We start from the raw sequence: 18,093 nt of genomic DNA, 5'->3' as shown, positions 1-18,093 counted from the left end.
ATGCCGGACGGGAATTAAAGGTAGATCGTGCATGCCGGACGGGAATTAAAGGTAGATCGTGCATGCTGGACGGGAATTAAAGGTAGATCGTGCATGCTGGACGGGAATTCAGGTAGATCGTGCATGCTGGACGGGAATTCAGGTAGATCGTGCATGCCGGGCGGGAATTCAGGTAGATCGTGCATGCTGGGCGGGAATTCAGGTAGATCGCGCATGCTGGGCGGGAATTCAGGTAGATCGTGCATGCCGGACGGGAATTAAAGGTAGATCGTGCATGCCGGACGGGAATTAAAGGTAGATCGTGCATGCTGGGCGGGAATTCAGGTAGATCGTGCATGCTGGACGGGAATTAAAGGTAGATCGTGCATGCTGGACGGGAATTCAGGTAGATCGTGCATGCCGGACGGGAATTAAAGGTAGATCGTGCATGCTGGACGGGAATTAAAGGTAGATCGTGCATGCTGGACGGGAATTCAGGTAGATCGTGCATGCCGGGCGGGAATTCAGGTAGATCGTGCATGCTGGGCGGGAATTCAGGTAGATCGCGCATGCTGGGCGGGAATTCAGGTAGATCGTGCATGCCGGACGGGAATTAAAGGTAGATCGTGCATGCCGGACGGGAATTCAGGTAGATCGTGCATGCTGGGCGGGAATTCAGGTAGATCGTGCATGCTGGACGGGAATTAAAGGTAGATCGTGCATGCTGGACGGGAATTCAGGTAGATCGTGCATGCCGGACGGGAATTAAAGGTAGATCGTGCATGCTGGACGGGAATTAAAGGTAGATCGTGCATGCTGGACGGGAATTAAAGGTAGATCGTGCATGCTGGACGGGAATTCAGGTAGATCACGCTGAACGAGAATTGTGATGAATTTACAGACAGTTACATTACGTATAATACACGTAGAGTAGCGCGGTTTATCTGGTAATACAAGAACGAGTGTTTGGTTCAGTATCCGTCAGATTAAACACATACACGAAACCGTTAGACAGGGAAAAAACGAGATATCAATAAACTACGTGTAGAACACCGACAAACCGTCCATAACTGATAAAAACCTCGCAGTTTCTTATCATTCTCATCGTCAGTTTTATCATTTTCCTCATTACTAGACCTCTGATTAACGAGTCGGTGTTGTGGATGATTGTCAGAAACATCGAAGAAGCTTGAATTTGCCATTTAAAGAATTTCTCTATTTCGACCGATGCGTAGAAATGATTACTAATAAACGCGTTCAAGTTTTAAAACGTTATGCAAGTTCACTGATACCGACTCGGTCATGACGTCATTGACGAGGTTCAGTCATGTGGACGTCCGATCGTACGGTCAGCGTGGCCGAGTCGGTAGAACGGTCACCTCGCACGACCAAGACCCGAGGTTCCGAGTTCGAGCCCTACGACATAAATACGCTGAGATTGAATATATATTGTTTTTATTTGTAATTCGTGAATATTTTTCAAAGTTTTTGGTTAATTCTTTATACAGGCTTTGATACATAGCAGTTCATTTAGTTCTATGTGCGAAGAAATCCATAAAAAACCCCTTACAGAACAACTTCGAATGTAAGACTCGTGATATTTGATAGTTATTGGCCACTTGTATGACCTTGTGAGAGTGGAGAAGGTAACGCGATATAACAGCGGGGATAACTGCAATCTAAGAATCTTAAAGTAATCGGGTACGGTGGTGGAAGGTGTCAGAAAATTGAAGAATTATACGTTTGATCTCATCTATCAATGAGTTGAAGCTGATATTGAATGTGTAACTAAAGTTTACAGGTTGCTTTACTAACAATTTACATTCACATCGCTTCACCTTGTTGATGATAATTTACGTGTATTACCTTCCCGTTTTATCACCTTACCACGCATCGGATACTGACAGATAAGACATCGCTTGAAGATAGATGAAATTCTACCCGCGCGTCATATTCACGAAAATCGCTTCTTATTGTCATTTGCTTAGAGATTAATCCTTAAGAAAGAAACTTTTATAAGGTTTATTGGTTTCATGTTTTTTGGGATTCCTAAATGGAAGTTATTGCGGTACATATTATTAGTATCGGTCTGGTTGGAGACGATGTTCATCGAAAACAAACTGAACATGATTTTGAACTCGATGTATTTACACAAGCGACTTTCTCCTATTTCCTTTTTAACACGCTTACATACACGTATAAATTCAATAAGTCTTTCCTAAGCAAACGTCGTAAAAACGAATCTCGTCTCTGTAAATATTCAGAAGATAAAAACACCGATGCAAAATACATTATACGCGTCGCGGACAACTAGCTGGAGGCAAATTCAATTTGATTCATGTTTCAAGTCGAATTCCACCAATTATAAGATTTAGTTGTACACCGAACAGACAGGAGCACCCAGGGTTGTTGTCGGTCGTTGCGATGTAATCACGAATCGGCGATGTAACTCTGCGGGAAGCTCTTACAGAGCTGAAACACGATTTCACAGTGCACGACACTTCTCTACACAGGTAGTCGTCGTCAATCTGGAACAAGAATCTCTTATCCGAGCTTTTAGCGAATAGATCACGCCATTAGCCCTTATGGAAATTTATTATGAAAGATACCAATAGTATACCTGCCGTCGAGCTAGCAGTTTGAGTGCAATAGGTAACTACTCGATTTTTAACATTCGGATGAAAAGATCGACGCGTTTCCGAGGAAAAATTGTCATTTTCTCGATACCAGTGACAAATAAACAGATAAATACATAGCTATCGAAAAACACAGACAGTGACAGTAATATTATTGAGCATCACGTCTCGATAATCCCCACAGTATCATTAACCGACGCTACAAGTTGCTGTAACATTTTTAAACATCTCAATTAGCGACTCTGCCGTCGTCATCACTGCCGCGATAAATTGCAAAAGATGCAAGTTTTAGCCTTAGGATTAGTCATTTTATGGGACATTAACATCGTCAAACACAAACCAAGTGTCAAAGTTGCGCGGAATTTGAATTTTCCGTCCATCCATCATAAATAACGGGCATGCCAGTCGCTACTATGAATCGTAGGAATGTCGCCACACCAGTTGACTCATCAGTGGGGAGGTACTGAGGCGGACAGTGGTGTGCTCACCAAACGTGCCGGAATTAGCCACATTTTCACGTTTCATTAAATGCAGGATGTTTATAATGGAATGTGAAGGAAGCACGTGTTGGCTGAGAACGTAGGGAAAGGGCCACTTCATCGACGTTATTGCAGCGGCTGCGAGCCGGGGGTGTGTGACTCAGCAGTTTGTCGTCTGAATCTCCACAGGGATATATGAAACAACGAACGTAACGCGACGTTTCTTCATTAATTCGTCGATACAGCTCAGAGTTACCTCACAGGATATTACATTAATTGCATGAAGCTAATCCATGCAGCCCACACCCCAGTTAATATACTGGTCACTAATAACTACTCTCTTCTGTGATTTATATTAACCCCTTCAGATTAGCCATTAATGAATCGTACCCGGATAAAATGTATCATGAAACAAATGCAGATAAAACAGTTTATTATTCGTACTACTTATCATGTCCAGATTTTGGATAAGAACTATATGATAATAATACATATACCATCATTTACAAGTCATAAACTAATATTTTTCCGTTCGCAGCTCGATTCCTGGGCACGTAAGCTTCGGGTTATCACTTTCTTGCGAGTTTGTTGCAAGTTTCTGGTTGATTGAAAGATACAACTTATACTGTGATGTAGTCGTAATTGAAGCATCGCGAAGGTTCCTCTTGCAGAACTTTTTGACCGTGTACGTCAGTGATTAACACTTCTCGTTTACAGGAAATTGTATTTACAACAGGTAGAAGCAGTTTGTAATGAGTTGAGTTAATATTGAAAGCAGACTTGTATTTCAGATCCTAACTCATCGTGGTTGAAGGTAATACTCATCAGCTGGGTAAACATCGTGAGTTATATGTGATTGAGTCTTCAGACCGTGCTCTATCAGCTTTTGCCCGCTCAAAAATAAGCCCCGTTCTCAAACAAACTATTGATTGAATATGTAAATTTATTTTTCATTTCAAATGATTTTATATGATTAAGAAATTTACAAGGTTTCATATGTATTTTTTCACGATATGGTGTAATCATGATATAGAGGAGACTCAGACATACCAGAGAAGTGACTTATGCAAGACGTCCGCAAATCTTGTTGGCCAAGACGGCAATAAAGCATATAGAATAGGATATCATGGTCAAAATTGTATACATGATATATGATACCATATCTCAATTCATGACGCAGCGTCGTGATGTATAATGATACAATATCTTAATTCATGGCGCAGCGTCTAAGTATATCGTAAAACCCGTTTTTTATTGCCAATGGTAATAAAACTCTTATCAGTACGTGAACAAATCTAATTCAATTGAAATTTCCTCTGAGTTTGTAACATTTTTTCTTACTACAGGTAGATATGTATGTCGAAGTAATCTGATGATAGTTTTTTATTAGTGCGTATACGGTGTACTCCACTGGCAAGTAGAGAAAAAATAGTAACCACATGGTTTTACGCTTGTTGCGGATAGTATCACTACCTGTAGAGTAGGATAAAAAATATCTTGCGCAGAATCAATATGCATTGAAATACATATACTCAGCCTTCAGTCAGTCCCAGAGGCAATATGAAAAAAAACAGCGATAACTGAAAATAGTTATTTTATTTAAATGTTACAAAACGTGCGACTCGGTCACATGACGCCATCGCCGCCGTCACAAGTCCACGAGGTTCAGTCACGTGTGGCTGTAATCGTGCGGTCAGTGTGGCTGATACGAACGCCTCACAGGCCGAGGCTTTAAGATCGAGTCCCATGTGATTCACTTCCTCTCTATCATTTTTTTTTTCAAAATATTTATCTTGAAACTTGTCTAATGATTAATTATTCGTGCATTTATAGTTCTATTTCATTATGTTCGAGGTTCAGATGAGATCGTACGATTAAATAAGTCTTTACGATAGTCCCATAACCCAGGTAACTTGCATACAGTCCGGAGCAAGAGTACCGCGTTCTCTCACATGAAGTCATCGCAGACGGAAACGCTTGCGCCTCACTACCCGACCCTCGAATTGGCTGATAGCTGATAGCGATTGTGTTAGATGACAATATTACGGGGCATGAAGTATCATTAACTTGACATTTTAAGCACCAGATAAACGTGAAACAAATGAATGATTGATGAATGAACGTAACGCTGAATCTACAGCAACAGTTAGAACAACCAAAACAGGTTCACCGCAAAACATGTTAATGAATAAATTCCAAATCTCAATGCGATTCGAACTGAGAAACCTTCTATCTGTGAAATACTCTCTTCAAAATATATCACATAGAAAACAGCTCGTCGATCCGGTGGAACATCAAGTGTTTAAAGATTGTGTTATTTTCTCGGAATGTATTCGTTTCGGCAACTGACGAGTCTTTCGTCGATGAAACGAGGGTGCGAGGGTTTGAAATCATCGATTTATTTGAGAACCAAAGCACGTAAATACTGATTGTAACAGCGAATGAAGACAGTTCTCAGGACTACTTGTCTATCCTACTCAATAGAGTCCTCATCGCTACGATTGCATCCCATTGTTTGCTGGAAAAAAACCTCCATTGCCACAGCCGCATACGTACGTAGCTCTACTATTAGACATTCTGGACAATTCTCAGGATTTCTGTAAAGCAACTACCGAATTCTACAGCTTTTTGACATGTATATAAATCAAATATACCAGTATAGGTATAAAAACCTGAAACATACACAGAAACTGACACCTAATCGACACACAGTGACATTCAGGATATAAACTTTCACTGCCCTGGGAATTGTATTCTAGATCACTATTTAATGGAGATTGCAGTGAATCATAATGAAATGCACATATTGACAGGAGACATCACGACGAATAATCTATCGGATTCTTACATAACTATTCGCGTTCTGTTAGATGAGGGTTTATTTAATTTTGCAGCACAATGATAAGATTTGTGAATTGAATTTAGCAACGCCCGCTAAGATTCGCTGAATCACCGTCGTCTTAAATGTAGCGTGAAATCCTCCTTAGTTATAACGCAATCAGGAATTCGATGTCGACGATAGTGACGTATCTTTGTTGTGGAATCGTTACCGCCGTCATATATAGGTAGCCGGTTTAGCCTTGAGGAACTGGGAACATGGCCGAATAAACCGAACAAGCTGGATAAATCTTGCGGAATAGCGCGGCTTCAGTAGCCATTGGCTCAACTATAAGTATTGGTTACGTGTACAACTGAAATATTGATAGCGGATAAGAACGTTGCGTCCACAACTGGTTATTCGATTAATATTTCACCTGCAGGCGCTTAACCGATCTATATACTAATACAGAATCCCAGCTATATAGAGATCTATATTCGGGCTTCAACACTTGTCCAAGTCCCGCGTTTATGTGGAGACTGATTTTGTAATTACGGTCTTTAGTCGTTGAAACATTCACAGATATACATTACGTATTATCGATAGTTTTCTTTTGGCAATGAAATGATTTATAGCGGTAATCAAGACATTACTAAATGAAAATATACGAAACATTGTTGATTATTATAACGAGGTGAGATTAGTTTCGATGACAAATTGCAGCGGCCCAATTTCCTTGACATGATTGCGAGCGATAAAGTCATAAACAACATGAATTGAACAGTCAATCTGGCTCCAATAGGCTCCGTAAATGAGCCCCATTCTTCTCTCCATTTCATCTGATTACCCATGTAAAAATTTCTGATAGCGTAGCCAATCTATAAATCACATGACCCGTACGCAGTCCGATGGGCTGCCAGAACGTTCTAATCATCGGATGATGGTCATTAACCGGACCGCGGGATCAAATGTCTGATCAGCCGAACAGTGGTGATCAAATGAGAAATTGCTGCTCTGATAGGGTACTCGGGCTGGAGATAGAAGCAACAGACTGTCACAGATCTTTCGTCCGGCAACGGAAATTGCCGTGGTTAACCGTTAGGTACGAGGAATTGAACGCGAGATTTCTTGAATAGCCTCAATCGTCGTAACTACACCAAGTTGTTCAGTAAGGATTGACGAGATTGCTGAAATTGGTTTCTGTGTAACATTATGAAACGGATGCTAATCATCTGTTGCTTCAACACGATCCGATAATATTACAACTACAGCATATGAAAACTGCAAGAACTGATGTCGTTTTGTCGACTGATGCGGCAGACTTTCTCTTGAGACTAGAATCGAGTGTTACTGGCTCCCAAGGCTCCATCCTGTCTGCTTACACTGCATAAAAATACCTATAAATTTTGCTGCCGAAAAATTTTCAAAACAGTTTGGAAAAACTAATATATCCGATTAAGGGCTGGGTTTTACTAATGGATCCTGTAAAAAAAATACCGCGGTAAATTAGTTTCTCAGGATAGCGCTTCAGGAAACAGACCCCAAAAAACTAACAACCACTTCTGAAGAACACTTAGTCATGTAAGCGATTCCCTCAGCAGGATACAGGTGTGTGCACCTGCTCAAGGGTAGAGCTAACTTCAGTACGGGAAAATTACATCTGTTACCAAGCAATGATACTGAAAGACCGATAGCCATGACGACTAGGTGATCCCACCACTTTTCATACAATAGTCGACTTCTCGACACGGCACCTCGTAATCCTTCAATAGCACTCATTCAGTTCATCAAGTCCGTCCGTGTTGTAACCATATTATAGAAACAAATCCCACACTCAGAAAAGTTTTACTTTAGTAAGTGAGTATTTTCAACTTTTTGAATTTATCCTCAATTTCATCTTCGATACTCATATTCCCAGTGAGGGATATTCCTGTATTAGTTGATACAGCGTCTTGCTAAAAGTTGGATGTGGCTGACGCACTATAGGTCCGCAAGTGCGCCATTATAGAACTCGGCTAACATTTCATCCTGATGACGACTGCAACAATTGAATCGTCATGCATCACATAGAAACATCACAGTCGTCACACAGTCATAATGTCAACACAATTTGCAGATATGTTGATTTCCCCAAACAACATCAATGTCATATATCATTGCGGCGTGCAAACATTCCGATATCTCATTTTGCATTATATTACCAGATAATCGTAGAATATACGCGATAATTTGTGCCTCTATCAGATCGTACAATCCCAGATATCATCGTGAATGTAATCAATTCGAAAATGGACGCATTTTCTACAGAAGATCAATTATTTTCGATAAAATCTGACATTCTTTGATTGCAATCAGTCTAAATTCTATTTCGTCACCGATAAACTACCTCTAGTGTACGAATTACGTATTAGACTATTCGACTAAATCTTTCTAAAATTCTCATATTTGATCATCTACACAATAGGATTTTTATGTTTATACATAATTTGTTCGTTGTAAACTTGAATATAATGATCTGCCGTGTCTGAACCAGATGTTGTTTTAACTGATGACAATATCGGGTTATTGACGCTCATCCCCCGTGAGTTTCACTGTAGTTATCGATGTCTACCTCACAAATATTGGCGAAAGAAACTCGGTTTTTATAACTTGCACTGAAAAATGCATCGAACGAACTCGCGTGCCAGAGCCGACTATTCTTTCAGCAGTGAATCTGGAAATATTCTGTTAGACAACAACATATGACATGAAATGAACCTGACACTGAATTGAACCTGTAGAATTCATGAATTTTTGATAAATGCATTGTAATTGCAATCACCAGGGTTCTAATGCACTGATGGAATCTGAAAAACAATTAATACATAATTCATTGATATGCAAATATTGACGATTAATTTCGAGGGTCTTTATTTGAAAATATATTCCAACTATTCCATATGATTTCTAAAGGTATCTCTACTAGATCTATCATCCACACTTTATTTATTTCGATTTGTTATTTCAATATTTCTGAAATAAAACTGGACTGGTGTTATGTTTGAAACGCCGCAAGGAGGGCAAGGGGAAGGCCTAAGGGGAAAAATATGTAGCAACCCTTGAGTCGATTCAAATCATGTTTACACGTTATAAGCACAGATCGTGTGGTATCACACCGAATTACTCAACTAATTCATTCACTCCACGGAACAGTTTGTTAATAACTCGAATAATTCAATTTCCTTTTGTTCGGCAGCGGATACGACACAAAGACGTTTCACTCGCAGCGGTTACTCAGGCTATAGAAAAATCGTGCGCTGAAACCTCAAAAACATTGCCTTCAACTGAGGTTTTCAGATCTACGAATTTCATTTAATAATCTATGAACTGAATGAGGAATTCAAACGATGATTTTTCTCTCCACAAAGAGAGAGCACTTTGTGCGTCATTTAACACGTGTTCAATTGGACGGAGGGCTTTCACTCAAAAATCAATTTATTAATTCCGTCCACAATTTGTCAAACAACAATCACGAGGTCAATAGTGATGTTTACATGCACGTGTTTGAAGTAATTGAAAATTCGATGATGTCAAGAGTTTTTTCTGTCCAAATTATCAAATCACTTTGCTAAACATCACTCAGACATGCTCGTCTTCGAATCACGTAGCGCTATACTATACTAGTACTTGGACAAAGACGAGATCGAAAAACACGGCATGGGTCTGGAACAGATTGTGGCATTATGACTTATTGAGCACTCAGTCACCCTCGTGAAGAGACTGAACATAAAAATACTTTTGCAGCTATGCTGAATAAGGATAATCTAATCATGGCGCTGTCCTTTGTATGCTGTGGTTTACCCATGGACGTATAGATTTGAGTGGTTCGCCCAAGTTCCAGAACGATAACAACACTACTTTCATATGAAATCTAAGTTTGTTTGATATGAATTTATCAAATATCGTGTTAATTGCGTTGTGTAATGTAATAAGTTTGTACAGCGGAGTTCTCGATATCAACTTTCCTCAACAATCGAACGTCCACTAGCAATCAATTCAAATCTACATCAGTAAATTGCAAATTATGGATCGGCCAGACTATTGCATATGATACCAGAATGCTAGGCTATATTTACTAGACAATGGGTCTCGATTCCAGAAATATTTTTATTTATAAAGTTGAACTGCAAAAGTTTTGATAAGCGGGAACATTAAATTCCTGAATATAAGACAAACATTACTACACGTTTCCAACACGTGGAACGGAAAGGTATAGCATCAATTTCAAGGTGAGCTCCCTATTAATGATGACTCAGAAGACTTGATTTCTACAGGAAATCTTCGTTCTCGCGACTAAAACTCGTCAAAGATGTAATGACCGATATTAAGTGGCTCTTTCATTTCTTAAACACCCGCGAAACTCGATTATTAGTGATTCATGCACTTCTAGGAGGTATATTCCCACAATAACTCAGCACAATTGATAATCTAGTTCATAAATAGCAGCCGAGAGTCATCGAGAACTGAAGTTTTAAAAAAGAACTAAGTTATGCTGTGCATATTATTGAAGGTTTTTCAGATGACGTTACAACTATTGAACGGAATGAAAATCGAACTCGATTGAGTGATGCTTGAAGGTGAAAAAGCATATGCGACCTGCCTGATACAAATTCACATTTCACATGAATGAGATATGCAACTACAGAATAATTTTGTCTCTAAAAAAGGCTGCATACTTAAATAAAGCCAGAAATGGCGCGTTCGTAACGAGTGGCCTAGAACTGACAATACGTTATGAATGATGCAAAACCGATTTGAATTCGAATCAACGTTGAATCCATCACATTTTGATGTCATATTCTATCCGACGATTTAATGCCTGTTACAGATAGAAACCAACATTCATTCAAAAACGACTGTTGAATTATAGAAAACGTGATTGAAAATGATTACACAATATTCCCCACTGCTCTCAAGAATACATGTACAAGAAAAAAGCTCTTACCTTTCAAATGGCCTTGCGTTATCTCTATTAAGAGATAAATTAAGATATGACTGACTCTGTTAATCATCATAGTGACCAGAATAGTAACCCATTGTACTGCATGATTTTCACTTCATAAACATCTGAAAATATTTGAAAATAAAAGAAATTACGATACAGTCTTTTACTACGACTCCAGATGTTTTTTTTTAAAGATCCTACCACGGTTTGAATTGAGCGTCTATAAGCGGAAAACGACAAGTGTTAGTCGGTATAAGTGCATATCCTAATCTAACGTATTAACAGTTGACGCTTATAAATGTGTTAATGGAAATTCATCGAGCACTTTCGTTTAAGGCGTCCCTGATACGTTCTGAGATACGGTTAGAGAAATTGAAAATTCGAAAGTGAAGATCTTGAACGGGAGTTAATCTCCGGCAAATGAAACTAATTTTACAAGGCTATTCGTTTTAACAGTTAATACGGGCATGCCAGGCCATGATCATTAATCTGTGAAAAACCTTTTTACAAACAGATTTACGAAACTGATTGATCTAATCGAAAAGTTGGTGGTTAAAATAAAAAGTCACGTGGCCTTCAACCTATACCCGAAGACGACAATTTTTTGGTAAGTTCAAAAATCCAAGTTGAGTGATTGCGACTAATGGACCACGTGGTTACCAGTCTCTGGCGCCTTTCAAAATACCCCAACATTGTTTTTCGAGCTCGCGCTATGGATCAGTAGGATATCATTAAAGTATCTTTTCTATCTTAAAATAGGGATTGACCCTGTTATTTATTTGATTGGTAGATTTCGTTTGATTCGTTTTGGTTAGTGTAAAAGTACTCGTCAGCGAATTCAAAAACCTGAGTGGCGTGGTGCAGTCGATTCATCTGTGTTTGTCTTGTACGAATGGCTTTAAAGTCGTTGAATCATTTCGCGTTTTACCACCGTAAGTCACATGACTATCTGATAGATAGTTTCGGGTTAACTGGTGCTTTGAAATTGGCCGCTGCTGGTGTCAAATCGTCACGTCCGTAAAATACCGTCACATGTGCATCTGTTATCCTATACTGACTCATCAAATGGTGATTTTGTCTGTGGAGTCTGGAGAATTGACGACATCCTTCAGATATTAATTGTGCAAATGTGTGCATTGATTTGATATAAGGTCTCCGAGCAATAAGAAATTCAATCAATCAAAATGTCGGTAATTACTTTTCGGCTTTTCAGAAGAAGCCTTGGCAGTAAAGGTTAGTACGAGGGTTTTAGAGAGGGTTCGAGGAATACTGGTGTATGGGATAGGATATCGATAACACGAGACAATAATACGATAATATGATACGATAAAAACATATGTTTCCGAGATGTCCTATTACTTCCAGTTGGATGAAAAAACAAGTTTATTTTCTCTAGTAAATATTATGTTTTATGATCTACTTATCTCAATGACGGACACGGGTAACCCCCCTAGTGATCGAACATCTGTATAACAGAAGAGAAGGGAGGAGGAGAGAGGAGAGGATGTCATCCACGTGGAAACTGAACACGTCCAGATGTTATGCATTACCATGCATGTAATTCGGTCTGATTAAGCAAATAAAAATATGTTCCAAAACCTACGCGCAAAAACCTGATATACTCAAAATATCATTATGAGCCGTTCATTTTTAGAACACACACATCGCTTACACGTGAAGTTCGGTCATTCTTTATAGGTTTACTCCTTAGATAGATAGATGATTAATAAGGTCTACTGCTAATGTTTGAAAATTAAATAATAGGTCAACCATTAAAGTTTCATATACAGTTTTTCTGCAGACAGTCGACTTATTCAACGTTCACCTTTGATTTCACCGACAGATGACGACAAAACATTCACCGTTACCTACGAACATACGCCAGATGGCTTTCTAAGCGCATAATCATCATAAACAAAACGAAATAATTCGATTAATCTTTTTATCGAAAAGATCGCGATTATTTTACTGCCGTGATACGAAATAACAAAAAGATAATCGATGCAATAAATCTAAATTAGGCGATATTTTCATACGCCAATCATGGCATTTAGCAGATGGTCTTCACATCCGGGAAACCGTGGCGGATTAAATGAACTGCGGATAATCGTTGTTTTATTGGATGACAATAGACGTTTGAGATGAATATCAGACCACAATGGTTACTGCTGATCATAGCAGTCTCGAGTACTGAAACTTAATAGTGGCCCGCGCGCGCGCGCTTCATCGTTTCATATAAATAGCGAATGCTCAATTGAAGCGCGCAATAAACACAAGACGATTCCGCCGCCGCCGACAATCAGACTCGAATTGTGCCCGTGTCGGAGCTGACTCATTTAACCTGACGAAATTTTCCGTGACTAATGATACGGTATTTGGCTATGCACCTTATATCAGATCTATCGCTGATTGAGATACAATCATCCTTCTCACGCTGCCATCTCTTCTATCGTTTACCGAAGTTTTCTCGCATTCTGATCGTATATCTGAGAACATTGGCATCGACCAAACACGTGACGATTCAACCGTCTAGTTATACCGTATCCTCCAAGGAGGATTAGATTTTTGCACTTGAATAATACAATTGTTTTGAATCATATATTATACCACACGAACACAACAGACTTGAATAAATATAGTTTTTTGATTTACGAAATTCTAAATCGATCCGATACCAAGGAAGATCAAAAACATCTTAACATAATTTGATTTCAATCTTGAGTGTTACAATACTGATTCAATTAGATGATTTTTAATGTTGATGTGCGCGCCTGCGACTTCACCTCGAGGTGCAGCAGAACGTAATTAAAAAGTACCGATTAGTTTATGCGACGTCTATATGCCCTGACTGATGGCGGAGTGTTTTTTGATAAACTAGTTTCATGACAAAAAAAAAAACGGAAGATAAGAATCATATATCAGCTAGCAGAAAAACTTTCTTATCTGGTTTTTACGAGCCGATGTTGATGATCGTTAAGACGACGATTTAACCACAGAACTAGAAATATGTCTTCTACTCGTAAGCATTTTCCAATGATAACGTTAAGTATTTCTTGCCAACCTAGATTTGCTCTGGTCGAAAAAATGACCAGATGCACATTTCACAGAATGATTCTATTTGAGACAAAATGATATGGAACAAGGTCCAAGGCTATACCGTCCGCAACCCCGGTCCACTTGCACTACGTCTAGATTTTCGTCAACAACACTTCGAAGTGAGTCGAATAATCACTTGCTACATCTGGACATAATTTATTGAAGTGAAAACTAAAATGACTTACCTAAAAGCCGAGGCAGTGGTAAACTCCGGACAATTGTTGCTGTTAATCCTTAGAGGAGAAAGCGAAGGCTTTCGGTTTTCACTGCTATGAATGCTGCATCCTCCACCACACGGAAATTTCATTCACCATGCAAATCCACATGGCTTTGTTTACATCCGGTTTATCCATGTTTACCACATGTGAGCCGCTTTGTAGATGGCAGAAGCGAGCGGGGATGTTGCTGAAATCATGAATTGCGCATAAATGTTTTGTCAATGACCTCCAACTCATGAATGGGGCCTATCTACCTTTCTTGTCGAGGGGTTCGATGTAGCCTGTCCCGGAGAACGAAAGTTTGGAAACAGAAGATGACAAGCACAAAATGAAGACTCTTGGCCCCAGCATAATAAAATAGCAAATGCCCCAGCATTAATGGCGGCATGATACCGGGCCATCAAGAAGAACAAATCCTCAGTGGGATGCTTTTGAAATCAAAATCGCTGCGTTTCGAATACTCCGAAAAAAAGAATGAAGAGACTAAGAAGAGACTACTGAGGCCCCCGCACACGAGCCGAAAACTGCGCTGCGCATTTGCGTACGCGCAGTTTTCGGCTTGTGTGCGGGGCCTTAAGGTGGTTTTATTCACTTAGCAATTTGGGCTGCCTTGGGACTTTTTGCTCGGCCGCGAGCGGGCCCTGGTCACGCCCTGGGAACATCTCGCTTTTTATAACACTACGTATGGAAAGATGCTCGAACAATGTTTAGAGCTTAGGCTATATAGTTCGATTGTATATCAGGCAATTTGAATGGATTACGCGGGATATGACCACATTGGTATCAGCCAATCAGTCCGCGATCCCGGCCACACGAGCGCGGGAAACTTGGTGACAGCACCATACGGGGCCTTTACGGAATAACTGCACAGGCAAGCGCACCGGGTTAGGCGGATTTCCCGCGGCTCTGTTACCATCATAATATTCTTAGTGAACATCGATCCGGGATCCGGGACATCGATGTAGCGTAATTAGACTTGGCGAAAAGAGAGAATTATACGTGGTAGGATATTAGTTCTTGGAAATTCCGCTAGGTGACCGTACGGTGCTGCCACCAGGTTTTACAAAAAACTTGTCACTGGCTCGAATAGTTCACAGAAATTCCGCTAGGTGACCGTACGGTGCTGCCACCAGGGTTTACAAAAAACTTGTCACTGGCTCGAATAGTTCACAGAAAGTTCGCAAGGGGATGGGCTATACGCGATATCGAATATGGCTGTTCATTACGGCTGATTTGCTTAGAGCGCTTAACAATAAACATTTCCTCCTCCATAATTGAGCAGCATTCAGATCGATCATCATCCAAAATAAGATCAATAAATTAAGAATTTAAATATTTTTATCTGACATTTATTTTTATCTTTATTCCATCATTCTTCATAAACGGACCAAACCCAAGCAAGCTTGTATGTTAACCAAGACTAAATTATTCCAAAGTTCAAAGTGTCAAGACAACATCGGGAAAAGTTACTTTTACATCCAAAACATTCGGCTATGTATGAATTCCAGGAATTTCATTATTTTTCAAAGTGGAAACTCATTTTTTCAAACAGAAAATAAAAAACAGAATGAAAATTTCAGTTAAGGTTGTCTAAATTGTAGAATCCTTAGTTATCACACCACCCAAGCAATAACAGAGTTTTGGCCTTACTCAATGTTCTATATTTACATAGATACAGCAACAATGATACATTGTTTCAAGTGCATTTAATATATACATTGATAACCATAGGCACAGGCATTAGATAACTAAAAACCCCGTTCAATCATTTTGACATTTAGTCCAGGATTTGTAAAATACTCGAGGACAATTCAACTTCAGCTTATATCGATTCATAAATCAGTAGCGTTCGCAGTTATCTAATGCCAGTATCCTAGCAACATATTACAGAGAAAATGAATGATGGCCAACCGCGCGAAATGGGCGGGGCACCCATGGCATCACTACAGTAACTCACTACAGTCAATGTTTCTACATACATCAGTGTGTTAACTTTTTTATTTTATCTTTACATGTAGTTCAACAAAAATATACTCTAATTTCCTCAAACTATTTACATATACAATTTACAAACAGACTCACGATCTCTGGTAAAACCGAACAATCCTAGAAACAATGCAGGAAAAACCTTCGCCTGATCGGTTTCTATCGCAGAGATTTTTGTTTTTGAAAAGCAAAAAAATAACACAGTCGATGATCGAATGCCACGAAACACTTCGCGGCACGATCAATTTTTTTCTAAGCGAAATCGGAATTAGACGCACAGCACAACAACGTATGACATCATCAAAACACGCATTTTCGAAAACAACACGCGACCCAGTGACAATATGTCGAAAGACAACTTAAAAATGATCGAATGATTAATTTTTACACTGAAACGAAATGTATGGACGATATCTATAATAAATGATGACATGTCTGGAACCTTTCATAATTCCATTAAAATGCTCTTATGTTATATTTTTATAACACCTGCTATGAACATACTTTAATCCTTCACTGATGTCGACAATACACTATCTCATTCATTTTATCCACAAGTCGGTTTAAACACTAAAACATGAATATGTGTTCAGTTGATAAGTAATAAATCTTCAGGCCAAACTCGTGCCAAATAAGAGTTCGTTCGTTCTCGTATTTGGACGTTTACAGCACGACATCTATCACAAGCTTTGAAACATCCAAACTTCCATATTCATAAGCAGTTAGAAAGACTGTTGTATTCAGTACACCACGCATTCTATATAAAGCAAACTCGTATCCCCCTAACTATGATCTACTCTCTTCCTCTACCTCGAAAGATGATATCCATTAAGTGAATCTAACCTTGATGATGACAAATATTACATTTAATCTACACATAACATGTATGGTACGGTACTACAATAAAACAACAGACACAGTGAACTCTTCCTTCTCTCCTAGCCAGCAATACTGTAGCTACCATACCCCCCATCTAAATAACTATTTCCATTTGTATAAATATGTATACATTTTACCGAGTGTGTCAATATTCTATTAATCATAGATTATCATAATAGACACATACATTTCAGTCCAAACATTTAGGGTTATAATATACGTTCTTATTTATTCAGCCCTTACGTCACGATATACCAGTAAAACATTTATAGTATTCATTTTTGACTAAAGATAAATTTGGAGAAAATTGTGTCAATAATTAACAGGCTAGCACTTAGTTTTACATAATCTACATGTCCCCAGTAACATATATATATAGATACATACCGTATATGTATATATATTTCACTGATTTTGATCAACATACTTATACAAAAGGAATTATAGGGACATAAAGTATGTACACGAAATTTTGTCGATTTTCAACGATATACAAAATTTTAAGCATTATCTATATAGGGAGAAACGGCCGGTTTTAGACCCCATCCCCGCCCCATGGATGCGTACATACTTTATTAATGGCCCCTGTATACTTCTGTGATGACTACATTCTTGATGTTCTTGTCCACATATTTCAAACCTTAAACACCTTCAAAATTTGCTTTCCGCGTTCATCATATACTGAGTATTAAAACTGCTGTTGACGGACTGATACCGAGTCCGTCACAGTTGATTGGTCAATCGGATTCGACTGATGATAAAATGGCTAATGTTTGAAGAAGCCATGAAGCCTGTTCTACGACGGTAATAGATCAAAGTCATCGTTAACGTGTACCATAGGAACGCAAACGTCATCAATATTCGGTCTAGTTTTACTATCACAGATTCCGGTTTCCCATAATTTCCATTCCCATTCCATCTTCTGTACGGCGTAGAGTGATTCAGCCTCGTGGTGATGTCGTAATAATAATGCCTCCTACAATCAATGCAATCAATATATCATTCATTTAATAGAGTT

The 18,093-nt window shown here is 39.0% G+C and overlaps 2 protein-coding genes across 3 annotated transcripts in view; both read right to left on the bottom strand.

Annotated features, from left to right (window-relative positions):
* Positions 1-10,966, bottom strand: part of LOC141901144 (uncharacterized) — a 39,219-nt gene extending 28,253 nt beyond the window's left edge. Inside the window, exon 1 of the mRNA XM_074788243.1 lies at positions 10,897-10,966. Coding sequence (XP_074644344.1) covers positions 10,897-10,966 — 70 coding nt within the window. The remainder of the gene's footprint in view (positions 1-10,896) is intronic.
* Positions 10,967-15,557: 4,591 nt separating this feature from the next.
* LOC141901320 (uncharacterized) overlaps positions 15,558-18,093 on the bottom strand; it is a 28,061-nt gene continuing 25,525 nt past the window's right edge. For both annotated transcript variants that reach the window (XM_074788484.1, XM_074788483.1), the window contains one exon: positions 15,558-18,051. In XM_074788484.1, coding sequence (XP_074644585.1) covers positions 17,872-18,051 — 180 coding nt within the window. In that variant the 3' untranslated portion in view covers positions 15,558-17,871. The remainder of the gene's footprint in view (positions 18,052-18,093) is intronic.

The sequence above is a fragment of the Tubulanus polymorphus genome, chromosome 3, assembly GCF_964204645.1.
Source record: "Tubulanus polymorphus chromosome 3, tnTubPoly1.2, whole genome shotgun sequence".
In the NCBI taxonomy this organism is placed as follows: Eukaryota; Metazoa; Nemertea; class Palaeonemertea; order Tubulaniformes; family Tubulanidae; genus Tubulanus; species Tubulanus polymorphus.
The sequence above is the reverse complement of the archived record's forward strand: the minus strand, read 5'-3'. Positions and strand labels throughout refer to the sequence as shown.